The following is a 16,528-nucleotide window of genomic DNA, read 5'->3' on the forward strand; positions in this document are numbered from 1 at the left end:
GAGGAAATGGACTTTGAGTGGCTTCCACTCTGCCTTCCTCATAGAGTGCAGCCCCCTTACTGATGAGGGCATGTCATGCTGGGTGGTCCTGTGCTAAGATCTCCCACACTGTACAAGCAATTCTAAAGTTCTTCAGTGAGACCTTCAGGGTATCACGGTATTGCTTCTTCTGACCTCCAAGTGAGCCGTGTTTGAGTTCTCCATAGTGTAGTTTTTTTAGCAAGCCTATGTCTGACACTCTAACATATCCAGCCCATTGTAGTTGCAACTCTCAGTAGAAATTAATATTAGAATGCTAGGCAGTTTAGTTTGAGAAAGGACCTCAGCATCTGGTATCTTCTCCTGCCAGGTGATCTTCAGAGTCTTCCTAAGACAATTGAAATGGCAGCCATTCAGTTTCCTGACATGAGGAAGTAGACCACCCAGGTTTCACAGACATATTAGCAATGAGATCAGCACAATAGCTCTGTAGACCTTCAGTTTGGTAGTCAATCTAATACCTCTTCTCTTCCATACTTTCTTTCGGAGTCTCCTAAATAGTGAACTAGCTCTGGCAATGCTATGGAGTAAGTTGAAAAGGGAGGAAGCATGGATAACATAGGAGATGGCATATGAGCTCAATCTTGAAACAAGCTGGGGTTCTAAGATGGTACGTTAGACTTTGTTGTAGAGTAGAGGATGGTCCCAGAAAGGGCTGTAAATGCCAGAATTGTATCTTGTAGGCCATAAGAATCCATGAAGGGAGAAAAACACAGGTAGGTCTGTGTCTTAGGAAAGGTGAGAAGTAAGAACTCAACGCTGATTAGGAAGCTGTATAACTTGGAATTAGGAAGACCTCAGAAACTTGCTACCTCTGTGATCTAGGGTAAGTCACTTGATTTATCTCAGCCTCAGTTTCTTCATTTGTAAAAGAGCAGCATTGCCAGCATCTTTCCTGGGGCCTGTTGTAAGTATGTATAATACTTTGCAAAACTCAACACTTTGTATAAGCGCCAGTTATTAGCATCTTTTGGTAGACAGAACACTAGGTCTAGAATCAGGAAGATTCTTTCCTCTTTCTTAGTTCAAAACTGGTCTCTGACATGTATAGACTGTGTGACCCTGGATAAGTCACTTAACAAGTTTCCCTCAGATTCTTCATCTGTAAAATAAGCTGGGGAAGGAAGTGATAAACCACTCCAGTATCTTTTCCCAAGAAAATCCCAAATGGGGTCATGAAGAACTAGACACAACTGAACAACAATAAAGTTATTAGTATCATAGTCCAGGGATTAGGACTTGTGTACAGAGAGAGAAGGGGACAAATAAGAAAGATGTTTTGTAGGAAGAACAGCAAGGAACAGTTGTTTAGATATAAAGGATGAAAGAAAGAAGAGGTGAGGATGACTCCATGGTTGTGAATTTGGGACTAAAAAGATGTTGTTTTTCTTGTTTGTCTGTGTGTGTGTGTGTGTGTGTGTGTGTGTGTGTGTGTGTGTGTGTGTTTGCTAAAAGATATATAATTGGAGAAATTCAACAGATAATTGGAAAATTTGGAGCAAGAATTCAGAGTAAGAAAAGACCTTGGAAAATTGATGATTAGAGTTGAAGGGTCCTTTGAACATAGAATGTTGTTTTTGGAAGGGTCCTTTGAATACAGACTATTAGATATGGCAGGAACCTTCATGCCTAAAACATCCAGGGATTGTAGCCAAAATATGGTGATATGGCCTAGGTGGGTTCAGGTGACGGAACAGAATGTGCAGCTAAAGTGTTGTCTGTGTCTAGAAGTCAGTAGACATAATGGATGATGGGAAGTAGTTTGTCCACTTGAAGTCATCAGTCAACTGAATAGGGTCCAAGGGTAGAAGCTCTGGAGATGTATGGATTAAGATGAATGGATTAACTTCCCCTGGGATTTCTGTCATAGATTCAAGAAGTCCAAGAGCTGGTAGAGAAGTCTAAATCTCAGGTCCATTGTGACAAGAAAGTGGATAAAGTGTCCATATTGTACAACCCAAAGATTCTACTGTCAGACATATTCATCAAGGAGTTGTTATTGCTATTCAATCATATCTGATTCTTCATGACATCATTGGGAGTTTTCTTGACAAAAATACTGGAATGATTTATCATTTCCTTCTCCAGTTCATTTTATAGATGAGGAAACTGAGGCAAACAAGGTCAAATGACTTGCCCTGGGTCACACAGCTATTAACTGTTTGAGGCTAGATTTGAATCCAGATCTTCCTGACTTCAGGCTAGACACTCTATTCACTGTTCCATCTAGTTGCCCAAGGAGATCAATAATCAAAATAATTGTCCCATAAACACCAAAATATTTATAATAGGACTTTTCATGTTTCAGAGACTTAGAAACAGACTACATGCCCATCAACTGGGGAATAATTAAACAAACTGTGGTACATGAATGTAATGGAATATTGTTGTGCTGAAAGAAATAGTGAAAATGAGTAACTTAAACATGGGACAACTCACGCATTTTAAAATTTATTTATTTATTTATTTATGGCAACAGGGCTAATTGACTTGCTCAAGGTCACACAGCTAGGCAATTATTAAGTGTCTGAGGTCACATTTGAACTCAGGTCCTCCTGACTCCAAAGTTGGTGCTCTATCCACTAAGCAACCTAGCTGCCCATCTTATGTACTTTCCAAGTAAGCAAAATGAGAAAAATACTTTTAAGGGGAGAGGGCTTCAGATAAGGGTATGTTAGTAAATGTTTAGCAGAATCTCTGAAAAAATTTTAACCAGGATACACTTTTATGTTGAATCAGTATTATTAATAGGCAATTAAAACAAAAGCAACAACAATATAAACCCAGTTCTAATTTGGAGTGTTTGCTGATTTCTGAAATAAATGGTCACCCTGAAAATCTAGCTGGCTTCAATCAACCCCTAAAGATTGACCCTCACTCTCAGGAGGACAGACCCATGGCCAGGTGAATTCAGGCCTTAGTTATCTATCTGGTTCAGCTTTTGTTTCTTCATTGTAGGTAAAGGAGATTAATCTGGAGGCTGCAATTTTATGAGTCTCAAAGTTCAGGAGAAGGAGTCTCAGGGAGTCTGGGAGGTCAGCAGAAGGGTTATGGAATCCATGCCTGATTTTGCCAGGGGACTAGGATTCAATTTGTAATAGCGAGAAGATGCTTTTGGCAAATATTTGGATTTACCCTTGATCAGAACAATGCCTTGTGGAAACATTGCTAAGTCCATTCTACACAGAGACTATAAAGGTTGATTAGGTGATGCTGTAGACATAAGGATTACATCAATGTAAATGGAAAATACAATAATAATTTAAATAATTAACAATGGAAATTGGAAAATTGGAAATTAAAATGACCAAGCTTGGACCCAAAGAAAACATATGAAAAGGTACCTACCTCCTTTCACTTCTTTGCCAGAGTTGGGACAAGAGGTGCAGGACATTGCACTTGTGAGATTTTTTCAGATTTATTGGTTAGTTGTGCTGAATCTGTTCCTTTTTTTTTTTTTTTTTTTGCAAAAGGAATGGCAAACACTCACACAATGGTCAGAAGGAGCCCTGCAAGGATACTCTCAAGATCTCTCTGAAGAAGTTTGGAATTGATTGTGGAGCATGGGAGACACTGGCTTAGGAGAACCCAACATGGTGGACCCTCATCAGAGAGGAGTTGTGTTCTATGATCAAAGCAGAATTGGAGTAGTTCAAAAGAAACTCAAGATTCACAGATTTGGAGAATCCACACTAAATGTTCATATGGCCTATTTGTATTTGACCTGTGGTAGAGCATTTCAAACTCAGACTGGTCTGATCAACCACAGTTGGACACTGTAACTTGACTCTACCATAGTGTTGTGATTTTGGTCCTCTGAGAATGCAGAACATCAACCAACCAATGAATTCATAAGGCATGACTCTCTGAAAAGGCAAGGAGTAACTAGGAATAAAATTTATTTTTAAAAACTATTGATCCTGGAGTGGCTAGTTGGTGCAGTGGATAAAGCAACAGCCCAGGAGTCAGGAGTACCTGAGTTCAAATCCAATCTCAGACACTTAATAATTACGTAGCTGTGTGGCCTTGGGCAAGCCACTTAACCCCATTGCCTTGCAAAAACCTTAAGAAAAAACTATTGCTCCTGGGGCAACTAGGTAATGCAGTGGAAGAGCACTGCCCTGGAGTCAGGAGGACATGAGTTTAAATTCTGCCTCAGACACTTAATAGTTACATAGCTGTGTAACCTTGGGCAAGTTATTTAACCCCTTTGCCTTGCAAAAATAAAAAAAATTATCGATATCTTTTGTTTCTACATCACCACCATCTTCTCCCCTATCCCCTGACCAGCTTCAGTGATCTGTACTCTGTTAATGACCTTGGTACTTTGGGATGTCTCAGTAAACTTGGGTAGTTCATTGGTTTTCCCAATTCCATATCAGGGATGCATTTTGCCATGCCAAAACTTCATCAGAAAGGTCTGGCTACTGTTATGTTATAACATAGGTAAAAAGAAAGACTGGGACAAGAAATAGAAAAAAGCAGTTTCTCAAAATAACTGGATCTTCAGTATTTTGCACCCTTAGTTCTAGATCTCTATCTCCCTTTGTCACTATAAATTATTTGAGGACAGGGATAAGAGTTTTATTTTGTGCATTTCTGTGCCCAAAGTTCCAAAGTCCTTGGTACATGAGAAAGACTTTGTGAATAGTCCTTCATTCATTCTATAAAAAAGGAAGGGAGGGCAGTACATTTTCATGATTTATAGCTTTTTATAGCAAAATTGTATTCCATTACATTCATATGCTAAACTGTACTTTGCCATTCCCCAACTGATGGGCATACACTTTATTTCCAGGATTTTTGCAACCACAAAAAAATGTTATTAATTAAAGGTTCTTTCCCTCTGGCCTTGACTTCCTGGGCTATCTATGCTCAGCTGTGGTATCTCTGGGGAAAAGGATATGGACAGTTTAGCGATTTTTCAAGTGTAATTCCAAATTGTTTTCAGAAATTTTTTTTTGTTTGTTTGTATTTTTTGTTGTTTTTACATTAGAGATCTACTGAGATGAGGTAGGGGGAAAAAATGGCCAACATCTGTTGTAGCAGGAGGGAAAAAAAGCAAGGGAGTAGAGAATATTGGGAGACCTGAGGGCTAATCTTAGCTCTCCCACAAACTTTGTCTCCCTTCTCTGATTCATCCTCTGTAAAATAAGGGACTTGGACCAGATCATCTCTATAATCCCTGCCCCCTCTGACATCCTATAATTCAATGACAGACTATGTCCAACTGTTCTAGGCAATGTAGGGGGACTAGGAAGCAATAAAACACCCCCACCCTCTGCTGCTGGGCATCTATAAGTCAACAAGCCAGACATACACACTAGTAAAAATAACTAAAAAATAAGACAATTGTCCACTGTGTGTTGGCTCATGGTGCAAATATTAAGCCCAAAAATAGTTTAGTGGGAATGCTTTCTGTGTGTTAGAGTGGTCAGAGAATTTTAGAATTTCATAACTGGGAGGACTCAACCTTTTCATGTACAGAGAAGGAAATTAAAGCCACTATACTAAGAGGGGCCTCTTTGGGGATCTAGGGCTCCTGGGGCCAGGTTGGGGGGCTGTTTTAATTTCACTGGGCTGGGCCTCCCAGGCTCCCTGGGAAAGGTGGAAGTTGAATTGGTCCTGAAAAGAGACAAAAAGCACAGGAACACAGTGCATTGGAAGGACTAACGGCTGGGCTAAATTATCTTCCCTGGACCAGCTACATGTTGCAAACACCTACTTCTTACACAGCATTTATCCTGTCCACTGACACGTGCATTCCAAAGGGGGGTCTCCAACCTGGCTAGATTTCAGAAGAGGCCCAGGAAAGGCTAGTTTAGTTCCCATTGCCCGATGGCCTGGGGAGTATTCTCTCTGCCTAAGACTTCACTGTGTTTCTGCCTTCACTGCTTCTCCTTGCTGACTCATTTCCTGTGCTGGAGGAGGCAGAGTTCATTTTTGCCAGTAAGATTCAGACTCATTTCTTTTCTTAAGGATGGAAGACATGTGGATCTCTCTGAGATTCTGATTCTAACCTTTAGGGTTTGGAAGAAAGAATAAGTAGGCTCTGAGAGCCTAGAAACTGAGACTAGAGAGAGTCAGACAAAGGAAGGAAAGGACTGATTGACAGAACTTGGGAAAAAAAAAGAATTTGGTCATTCCATCAACAGTTCTCAATAGCTTATTATGATCCAGGCAATGTGCTAAGGGATAAGGATAAAAAGAAAAGCAAAACTCATTCCCTTCCCTCTTTTTGGAGCTCACTGTCTTTGGGATGTAGAAACCCCAATGAACATACAAGATTCATATATAATGTAAATGATAGACCATCTCCAAGGGAAGACTACTTGAGAAAGGCTTCCAGTAGAAGGTGGCATATGACCCGAGTCCTGAAGGAAGATGGGAAAGCCTAGAGGCAAAGCCCATGAAGGAGAGCATTCCAGTCCTAGAGGAAGACATAGTCGGTAGAGTTTGTTGGCAAGGAATTGCTTGGGGCTCAGTGCAGTGGGATTTTAGAACACTAGAGTCTGTAAAGTGGAGTACAGTGTAAGGAGACCAGAAAGGGAAGAGTGGGCTAGGTTATGAAAGGCTTTAAAAGAGAAGATTTTTACAATTGATTTTGGAGGTGATGGTCACTGGAATTTATTGAGTAGTTAGGAAAATCACTATGGCAACTGAATGGGGATGGAGAATGAGAAGAGATGCAAATCAGACAGACCCATCACTAAGCTACTGGAGTCCAGACATGAGGTGATGAAGGTCTGCACTAGATGGAAGTGAAGGAAGGCAGAAGAGACTGAAAGGGGTCTAATAGATTTCTCAAAAGTGTAAATGACAGGACTTGATCTGATTTGCTTGGTGTGGCAAAGTCCCAGTGGAATTCCAGACTCAATGCAAATGAATGAAATAACATTATTAACCAATTACTACTTGCCAGGCCACCGGTGTTAAGTGCTAAGGCTACAAATACCAAATAAATTTAAATGAACAAATTTGGATTCCCCTCTTTCAAAAAGTCCTCATCCCAATTCCCACATATACCTCCAGTTCAGATCCATGCGAATAAAACTTTGTGTATAACATTGTAAAAGTTATATTTCAGTGTTTTGATAGGTTTTTGCTGAATTTTTTTCTATTCATCCTTTTTATTTTAAAAAATTGCTTATTATAATAGATGGCTCTGGGAGGATGGTGGGGAGAAGGATAGAGGAGAATATCTGGGTGATATAAAAACAATACATTGTGAGTTCCTGTAGAATAAGGATTACTTTTCTTCTTTCTCCCCAGAGAATGCTTCATTAAATGCTTGTGGACTGATAAAAATCTTAAAAAAAAAAGATGGCCCTTGTCTTCAAGGAGTTTACATTCCAAAAGGAAAGAAATATTGTGGTATCCTCGGAAGAGTGATCATGGGGTAGCTGAATGACAGCTCTTCACAGTTGTCAGTGGAACTTGTTCTTTAATTCCATTTAAGCTTTCTCTAACTCTCTCTTCCAAACATGTCTAATAGTTCCATTGTCCTCCCAGGCATTAAGGTTTTTATTTCAAAATCATACTATAATCTTCCCTTTCCTTCATCTCTAATATCTCAAGTTGCAAAATATATCAAGTTGCAAAATCTATGTCCATGTTTGCAGAATCTCTCCTAATAAAAGTTTTATAAATGAATTCAATTCTATTCCTGTGTCTTTCTTTAAGACAGCCATCATTATCCAGTTGCTTTTATCTCTGGGGTCAGAGATACCCAGATTTAAAGGTGGAAGGGGTCTTTGGACATCATCTCTTCCTCCCTCCCCCATTTTATTAATGAAGAAACTAAGAGATTAAACACTCAGAGAGATTAAACAATTGACTTGGGGCGGCTAGGTTGCTCAGTGAATAGAGCACCAGCCCTGGAGTCTGGAGTACCTGAGTTCAAATCCAACCGAAGACAATAATTACCTAGCTGTGTGGCCTTGGGCAAATCACTTAACTCCATTGCCTTGCAAAAACCTAAAAAACCAAAAAACCAAAAAAAAAAAAAACCCCAAACAAACAAAAAAACAACTGACTTGCCCAAAGTCACACAAATAGTAAATGTTAGAACAAGGATTCAAAAACCTGGGTCCTCAACTTCTGAGAAAGTGCTTTCTTCATGGAGGGTGGTGGCCTTTCCCTCAATACCTACCTTGGGTAGGCACCTAAAACCCTAACAGTAGGGCTTCCATTCATCTTTCCAGGCTCATTTCATATTTCTCCATTTTAGTCGAGCTATTTCCCCATGTACCATATTTTCTTTTCCTTCCTCATATCTGCCTTATTGATTCCAAAGTTCCTTCAAAACCAGGGCTCAGGGGCTGTGCTTCTACAATAGATCTTTCCAGATCCATTCCTTAAATAACAACCAATACCCTTTCTCCCTTTTATTTACTTGGGAACTCCTTTCAATTGATAATCAAGAGTCATCACATGTGCCAGACTGGGGATAGAAAGAACAAAAAAGTAACTCTTCCTGCCCTAAAGAAGACAATATTTTCCTAGGTCAAAGTGAATTCCTTGAGGATAGGGTCTATTTTTTTTTTTTTTTGTCTTTGAATCTTCATCATTTAGCCTTGTGTCTAGCACATAGGAGAAGCTTAATGTTTGTTCCATTAAAGAGAAGTCAGTGGGTCAAAAGTCCTGGGCATTTCCCTTTCTCTCTCAAGGAAGCACATCATCTTAATGTTTCTTTTTGGAAACGAGCTGACTAGAAAACTCTTTCCTAAGCTTTCTCTCCAGTCATCACAATGCAGAGATTTCATTGTACAGATAGGAAGCTATCTTTTAAAGCTTATAGTAATTACTATTCACGATTTCTTTGACCAAGAGTTCTTAACTAGTTTATAGCCACTCATTGCTTTCTTTAATAGAAAGTGAGCCTGGGTAGCCAAAAAAAAAATCATTGCCTTGTGACTAACTTGTTAGACAAGAGTCTTTTTTGACTTAGATTGGTCCTTGCATATTAATAATTCACAGTTATAGAGGCAGTGTTTTTACAATTGAGAAGGGGATTTGTCACACACTGACAGTGTGACCCTGGGCAAATCATTTATTTACATTCTCAGTGTCCTGCCTGAACTTCCTGTATGATTTTTATGTGCTGCTGTAATAAAGATATAAACAATGTGGTTTTCTAAGTTCCTATGTGACCCTCAGGGCTCCAAATATAGGGTGTATATAAAGGCCCCCATTTCTACTGGAGATTGATATCCTCTGCTCCAGACAACATTGCAGATTAAGTGTTGCATTCTCCATTGATTAGGGAGAGCTATTTTACATGAAACCTCTTGCAATGATGACATCATAGATCTGAAGCATGTAGACACATACATGTAACACACAGTACACAAATACCCACACATACAGCACCCTCACACACAATGTATGCATATATATATATATGCATTCATAATGTACACATACTTGTATTTATGTCTACCCATAAATTTACATCTCATTTGATCACCATAACAACCTGGGGAGGTTTGTATTATTTTTATAAATAAGGACACTGAGAATCAAAGAGATTATGGAGCTTACCTAGAGTCACAAACTAGTTAATATCTGAGAGAGGATTGTAACTCAGACCCCTGATTCCATCCTTCTTTTCTATGCATCACGATGTCTCCTGACAAGTCATTACCTGAGCTTGTTTACTTGCATTGTCCTTAAAGGTTTTCCCAGTCTTGTATGGCTCCAGTTCCCAAAAACATGGACAAAAATAAAATCCAAAACAGAAAGGACAAATGAACAAGATCGGGGTGGTTAGGTGGCATAGTGGATAAAGCACTGGCCTTGGAGTCAGGAGTACTTGGGTTCAAATCTGGTCTCAGACACTTAATAATTACCTAGCTGTGTGGCCTTGGGCAAGTCACTTAACCCCGTTTGCCTTGCAAAAACCTAAAAAAAAAAGAACAAGATCACCAAACTGCCTTGAGTCAGGGGAAGGCAAAATAATTTCTGATTCTGATCAGACTCAAGGGGTGTTATCAAGGAAGGTTTCAAGGTATAGGTGAACTCTATGGCGACATGCTTCAGTCCCCCCCCCCCCCTTTTCCCATTGATTCCAAATGAGGGCAATTCTTATTAGGTCTAATGTCAAGGCTTTCCAGAGTGACAGGATGGTCAGGCAACTATCACTTCTTTAGGGGAGCTTCTCATTAGGGTTCTCATTCCTAGTGAATGAAGTTATCAACTTCTGCATCCAAACAACCAATAGATCAAAATTATACTTTTACTTTGGCATTTGAGATGTCAGTATAGAATGCAGGGAACAGGGAAAAAGATCCTCCCAGAGGAAGAACAAATCTTCCAAAGGGAGCTATTTGTAATAAACATAAGAGAATTTGGTGGGTATATATGCATGAATACTGACCCTAGGAACTTTTCTTCCCTCCTTCCCCCAGAAATCTGTTGCTAGAATATTTGATAACCTACACATTGCCTTGGGTTTTATCCTGAAATGCCTTTGTACCATTTTTGCACCATTCACTAAAAGGGAGATATTTTGATACCAAGACAGAAATGTGAGCAGAGATGTAAATGATGTAGTCACATTAAGAGCTACCTTGGTCATTCTGGAGAGAGTTAGAAGGGGAGGGGCCTGGAGAATTTCAGGGGAAACAGAGAAATCCCTAAAGAGACACACTTCAAACAGGGTACCTAAAGAAATTGGAGATGGACCATCCTTGACGTAGGGTGTGCTATTTTTTTATTTTCTAATACACAGTTAACATATGGACTAAAAGACCCCTGGGGTGTCAGAGATATCATTGAGCATAAATAGTTTATAAAAGGGAATTCGACACTTTTATCTCCACTCGAAAGAGCAAGAGACTCAGGTAACCTGCTTCAAATCCCCTGTCTGGGGAAGTCTAATAGTATCTGTAAGGGTCAGAACAGAAATTACATTTCAATTTATATTTAAAATGAATAAACTCATCAACTCAAAGGCCCTCATTTTATAGATTAATACACTGATACTCAGATAAATGAAAAGATTTTTCTGAATATCACAGCAAGATAGGAGCAAAATAAAAAACCGGGGGTCTCTATGTGCTGAACCAAGTATTGGCTTCTGCCTCAACTACAAAGCTCTTCTCTCATGTCAGCCCATTAACAATGATGGAGTCAAATGTCCTATTTGAAGATCTGCTAGTACTCTTTGAGAACTTCCCTACCCCACAAGCATAATCCTTCAGGATGAGGTTTCTCCTTCTTTTTAGTTGCTCAGTTGATGAGCTGCTTTGGAAGACTGAAGATAAGTAGAGGTCAGAAGAGGTGTTAACTAGGCTACTTGTTTGTCTTTCCTTCTTGAAGAAGACCATGACATCAGGGAGGTGATGACATGACATGCAAGTGAATTGGATTTAAGTGAGAGGGGGCTGTGCAAAGTCAACAGTCTCACTCTTTCCTCTGGAGCCATCTGTGTATGGTGGCCAGAACTGGGTCAAGACAATTGGAAAAGGCCCTAGATGTAGTGGGAGACCATGGCTTTTTAGAGCAAAAGGTGGTGCAAAAACCTAAAAAACCTAAAAAAAAAGTAGATAGAGCATTACTTATCCCTGATTGCCCCACATTCAGGGTTGTCTCCAGTGGTCCTGATTTATATCTGGATCCAGATCACTCTGGAGGAGAAAGTGAGGCTGATGACTTAGCACAGCATCCCTCACTCAAATCCAATTCACATGCTTATCATAACTTCACTTCACTGATGTCATGATCTTCTTTGAAAATGAAGGACATAAAACACAATAGCTTTAATATGCAACCCCGATTCAGAGACGAGGCAAAGAATGACCACTACTACTGACTCCATGTAGCAGCTGGGTGAATCTTCTCCATGGTCTTTCTTTTCTATGAAATGAAGAAATGAGACTGGACTAAGGTTCATTTCAGCTCTGACTTTCTATGTTCTTTTTAGAGAGGAAGTGTGGCAGGCTTGCTGGGAAGAAACCCAGACCTGTGGTCAAGCCCCAGTGTTTAAATCCTTCCTTAGGCACCAGCTGTGTAACAATGGGCAAATTACTTAGGCTCTCTGAGTCTCAGTTTCCTCATTTGTAAAATAGAGATAGTAATTGTCAGTCAATATATATTGAATAAATACCTGTTTATGAGTCAGGGCAGTAGGAATACAAAGAAAGGCAAAACTTATGATATACAGGGGCCGGAGAATGTGGAGTGAGGAGATGCTGTGTATACCTCACGATGCACAAACAAGATATACACAAAATAAGTTGCAAATAATGACAGGAGGGAAGTCACTAAAATTAAAGGGGAATTGGGAAGGCTTCCTGTGGATCGGAAATGCCAGTCACTCAGATCTCATATAGACAGGAATACTTCTGATTTTGACCTGAGCCAATGGAAAACATTTAAGAAAATAAGAAAAATCCAAAAAACACAACACATTTTAAAAATGGTCACTACATGGCCTTTAGGGAATCCTTGTGTATGGATTAGAGGCTCTCAGTTCTCATTAGGGTTTGAAACCATTACTCTAGAAAGTAGAATTTTAACTATACCTTTTAGATCAAACTTTAAGGAATTTTTTATTTTTATTTTATTTTTATTTTTTAGGTTTTTTGCAAGGCAAACAGGGTTAAGTGGCTTGCCCAAGGCTACACAGCTAGGTAATTATTAAGTGTCTGAGACCAGATTTGAGCCCAGGTACTCCTGACTCCAGGGCTGGTACCTTATCCACTATGCCACCTAGCCGCCCCCAACTTTAAGGAATTTTAAGGGAGTTGAGATGAAGAGGGAGAAGGTTCCAGGTATGGGGAGCAGCCTGTGAAAATATCTAGAGTTCAACGTCACTCAGTTAAAGAGTGGGGGCTGCTAGGCAGCACAATGGCCCAGGAGTCAAGAGGACCTGAGTTCAAATACGCCCTTTCACTTAATTACCTAGCTGTGTGACCTTGGGCAAGTCATTTAACCCCATTGCCTTGCAAAAAAAATAAAAGAGTATATGGGGACAATAGGGTGGCAGAAGATTGCAAAGGGAGAAGGCTAGATTATGAAGGACTCTGAATGCTCAAGAGAGCATTTTGTATTTGAACCTGGAAAGCCATTGGAGCTTTTTTGAGTTAGGGGTTTGGTGACATGGTAGGAAGATCACTTTAGTTGCTGAATGGAGGATGGATTAGAGACATAGACATGAAACAGCTCTCCCAGCAGGGTATTGACATTGTCCAGAGGGGTGACCTTGTCAGGAGAGAGAGAAAAGAGGAATCATGTAAAGGGATTTGCAATCTTAAAACACAATGTAAATATCAGTTATTATTAAGGCTTCTTCCAGTTCTGACATTCTCTATTCTAATGATTGTTATGATGTTCTGTGTTCTAAGAGACCTCCCCTTTTTTTGGAGAATGGATATATATTTTTTTTGTAAGGCAATGAGTTAAGTGGCTTGCCCAAGGCCACACAGCTAGGTAAAATTATTAAGTGTCTGAGGCTGGATTTGAACTCAGGTACTCCTGATTCCAGAGCCTTCCAGGGCCATGCTCTATTCACTAAGCCACTTAGCCACCCCCCCTCCCCTTTTTTGTAGTGGCAAAGAATTGTAAATTGAGGGGATTCCCATCAGTTGGGGAATGGTTTAACAAGATATGGTATATGAATGCAATGCTACTGTTGTAGAAGAAACCATCAGTGGTCGGACTCTAGAGAAGCATGGAAGGAATTGCAGGATTTGATGTTGAGGGAAGGGAGCAGAAACAAGAGAACATTCCACCCATTAACAACATTATGAGTTGATCAACCCTTGTTGGCAACTCCTCTCAGAAATTTAGAGAACCAGGACCAACCCTATTAGATAGGATATGCACAAATCCCCATTCAGAGGCAGAAAAACAAAACGAAACAAAACAAAGGGGAAAAAACCCTTCAGAATCTGATGAATACTACCTTTACTTTAAAAAAAAACTCTTATGTATTTCTTTCCCTTAATCCTAATTGCTGACACCAAAAAAGACTCATCTGTAAACAAGCGAACACAAATGTATGTACAATATTCACCTGACTGTTTGCTGTTGAGGGGAGGAGGGAGGGAGATTTTCTAACTTAAAAATATATGGATGTGAGGTGGCTAGGGGGTGCAGAGGATAGAGCACTAGAGTCAGGAGGACCCGAGTTCAAATTCGACATCAGACATTTAATAATTACCTAGCTGTGTGGCCTTGCAAAAAACCTAAAAATAAAAATTTACGACTGAAAAATTGCTTTCTGTGCAAAGGTGGGAAGTAAGATTGGGGGGGGATAAAAATTGTAAAACTCAAAATAAATAAAGTCTTTAATTAATATATGTATACATATGCATGTGGATCAATGTCGAAAAGCTTTCACAACATATATTTGAAAAAATAAAATATCCATCGACAATTTTTTAAAAAGAGGCCTCGGTGCGTCTTTGTTTTAAGGGCTCCAAGGCCTCTCCTGGCTCCCAGACCCTGCGTTCTGGGGGCTCCCATCCCGGCATCCCAGCTTCTAGGGGGCCCCGCAGCTCCGGTCTTTGTTCTAAGCCCCCCCAGTTCTGACACCCCGAGTTCGAAGGCCCTCCCAGCGGTGACGTTCCTCTTCTGAGGGGCTCCCCGGACTCGGGGGCCAGGGCTCCGGCTTAGCTGCTGTACCCCCACTCCCCACGTGTGCCCTGGGTGGTATTCCAACTTTTTCACGAGCCAACTTTCCCACTCGGGTCTCCCAGACTTCGGTAAGCAGCTGCAGGAGTAACATGGGGGTGGGGGTGGAGTTTAAATAACTTCTTTTGGGGCTGTTTTCCCACAACGATAATGGCCACGGGGTAATCGTTGCCCACACATAATATGGCCGCTGCAGGGCTGGCGACCGGGCCTTGCTTTCTTAGCACCCAAGATGGGGAACTTTGAGCTTCCTGCCCCTAGACAAGATGGCCACCCTAACGGGCACCACGCTTCCCGCTCTCTGAGCCGCCACGTACCCACTCTCAAGATGGCTACCGTTAACCCACAAAACCACACTCAAGATGGCCGTTCAGTGGCTCATGGACGATCACGTGGTTCGACCTTTTTTTCGTTCCTACAGGCTGTTTCCGCCTTGAAGATTGACGAGCAGCCGCCTGGCCTAATCATTCCCTCGGTTTTCCTTTAGTCCCTCCCTCCGGGGGAGACACCAACGAATTGCTAGCGCTGGCGGGGGACTGCGAGAGTCGCCCCGCCCCCTCCCCTCAGTCAGAGCCAATGGGCAGGGCGCGCGGGGGACGTGGTCGGGGCGTCTCCGCCATTTTGTGAGTCTATAACACGGAGCCGTTGAGTCGGTTCCTGCTACTCCGGCGCCTCCACACCGTTCCCTTCGGGTCTCCTCGTGTGCCATGGACGGGTAAGCCCTATTTTCTTCCTCTAGAATGCCCCTGCCCACGGGCGCCGTGGCCTGGCTCCCGCCGGGCGCCCCCCTCCCTCAGCCGCCCGACCCGCGGGCAGCGCCGAGGGGCCGCCCGGGCTTGCTCCTCATGGCCGCCGCTAGACACGCTCCCGGGGCGGGCCGGGTGGCGCCGGCGGCGTGGGGCCGGTGCTCGGACTGTGGGGAGGCGGGCGCGGGCGCGCGTGTGTGTTTGTGTGTGTGTGTTTGTGCGTGTGTGCGGGACGCGGACCGCTTCGCGCGTTTCGGGGTGGGGGGGGTTGAAACGGTTCCCCTCCCCCCTCGGGAGCGCGAGCGCGCGTGCGTGCTGCGGTGGCCGGCGCGGGCTCCGCTTCTCCGCGGGCGCCCCCCGGCCCCTCCCACTCCGGGAACTTATTTTCCATTTTTTTTTAAATTCCTGGTCCCCCCGCGCGCGCGCGCCTCCCGCCCCTTCTCTTCCGGTCGCGGGCGCTTGGCGCCCCTTTCCGCGGCCCCACATGGTGGCTGCCTCCTCGTGCGGCGCCGCGGCCTTTCCCGCCTCCCCGCCCCCCCCCGCGTGCTCCTTTCCGGGTGGAGGCCTCAGCCCGGGCGGGGGGGGGGGCTGGGGGCGACCCGCCCTGCCCGGAAGGAGCCGGGACCGGGGCGGGGCGGGAGCCCCGGGGTGGGGCGCGCTCGGCTCCCCTCCCCCTCCGCCTCGCCATTTTCCCGGAGGAGGAAACTGAGGCTTAATTCTGCCCAGAGGGCCGATGCGGCTCGTCACCTTTGACCCGGATCTTTGCGCTTAGAAACTTCGGGGTTTTCAAACTTTGTGAAACAGACGGAACCACTTTGGTCGCAGCGCCCTCCGTCGCGCCTCTCTTTACAACCAACCTTAGATACGTTTCCATTTGGTTTCTGGGCGTGAGGAATAGTGATAGGCCACTTTTTACAAAGTTAGCTAGAGGGGGCAAAGGAATGTAATCTCTTAAGTCTTCAGTTTCCTCAGCTGTAAATGGAAGGGGCTGGACCGGAACATCCGAGGTTTCTTAGCTGTAAGCCTACTTTCTTATTCTGCACCTTGGCCGAAGATGAGGAACAGCTGAAAAAGACCCTTTCCTATCCCTAAGCACTTCATTT

General features: G+C 42.7%; 1 protein-coding gene across 4 annotated transcripts in view; it reads left to right on the forward strand.

Annotated features, from left to right (window-relative positions):
• Window positions 1–15,277: 15,277 nt before the first annotated feature.
• The window catches only part of PTBP1 (polypyrimidine tract binding protein 1), a 30,744-nt gene continuing 29,493 nt past the window's right edge, over window positions 15,278–16,528 (forward strand). For 2 of the 4 annotated variants that reach the window (XM_074204961.1, XM_074204963.1), the window contains exon 1: window positions 15,278–15,394. In XM_074204961.1, the coding sequence (XP_074061062.1) occupies window positions 15,387–15,394 (8 nt within the window). In that variant the 5' untranslated portion in view covers window positions 15,278–15,386. The remainder of the gene's footprint in view (window positions 15,395–16,528) is intronic. The other 2 variants (XM_074204962.1, XM_074204964.1) reach the window with 2 other exon arrangements.

Source organism: Macrotis lagotis, chromosome X (assembly GCF_037893015.1).
Source record: "Macrotis lagotis isolate mMagLag1 chromosome X, bilby.v1.9.chrom.fasta, whole genome shotgun sequence".
Taxonomy (NCBI): Eukaryota; Metazoa; Chordata; class Mammalia; order Peramelemorphia; family Peramelidae; genus Macrotis; species Macrotis lagotis.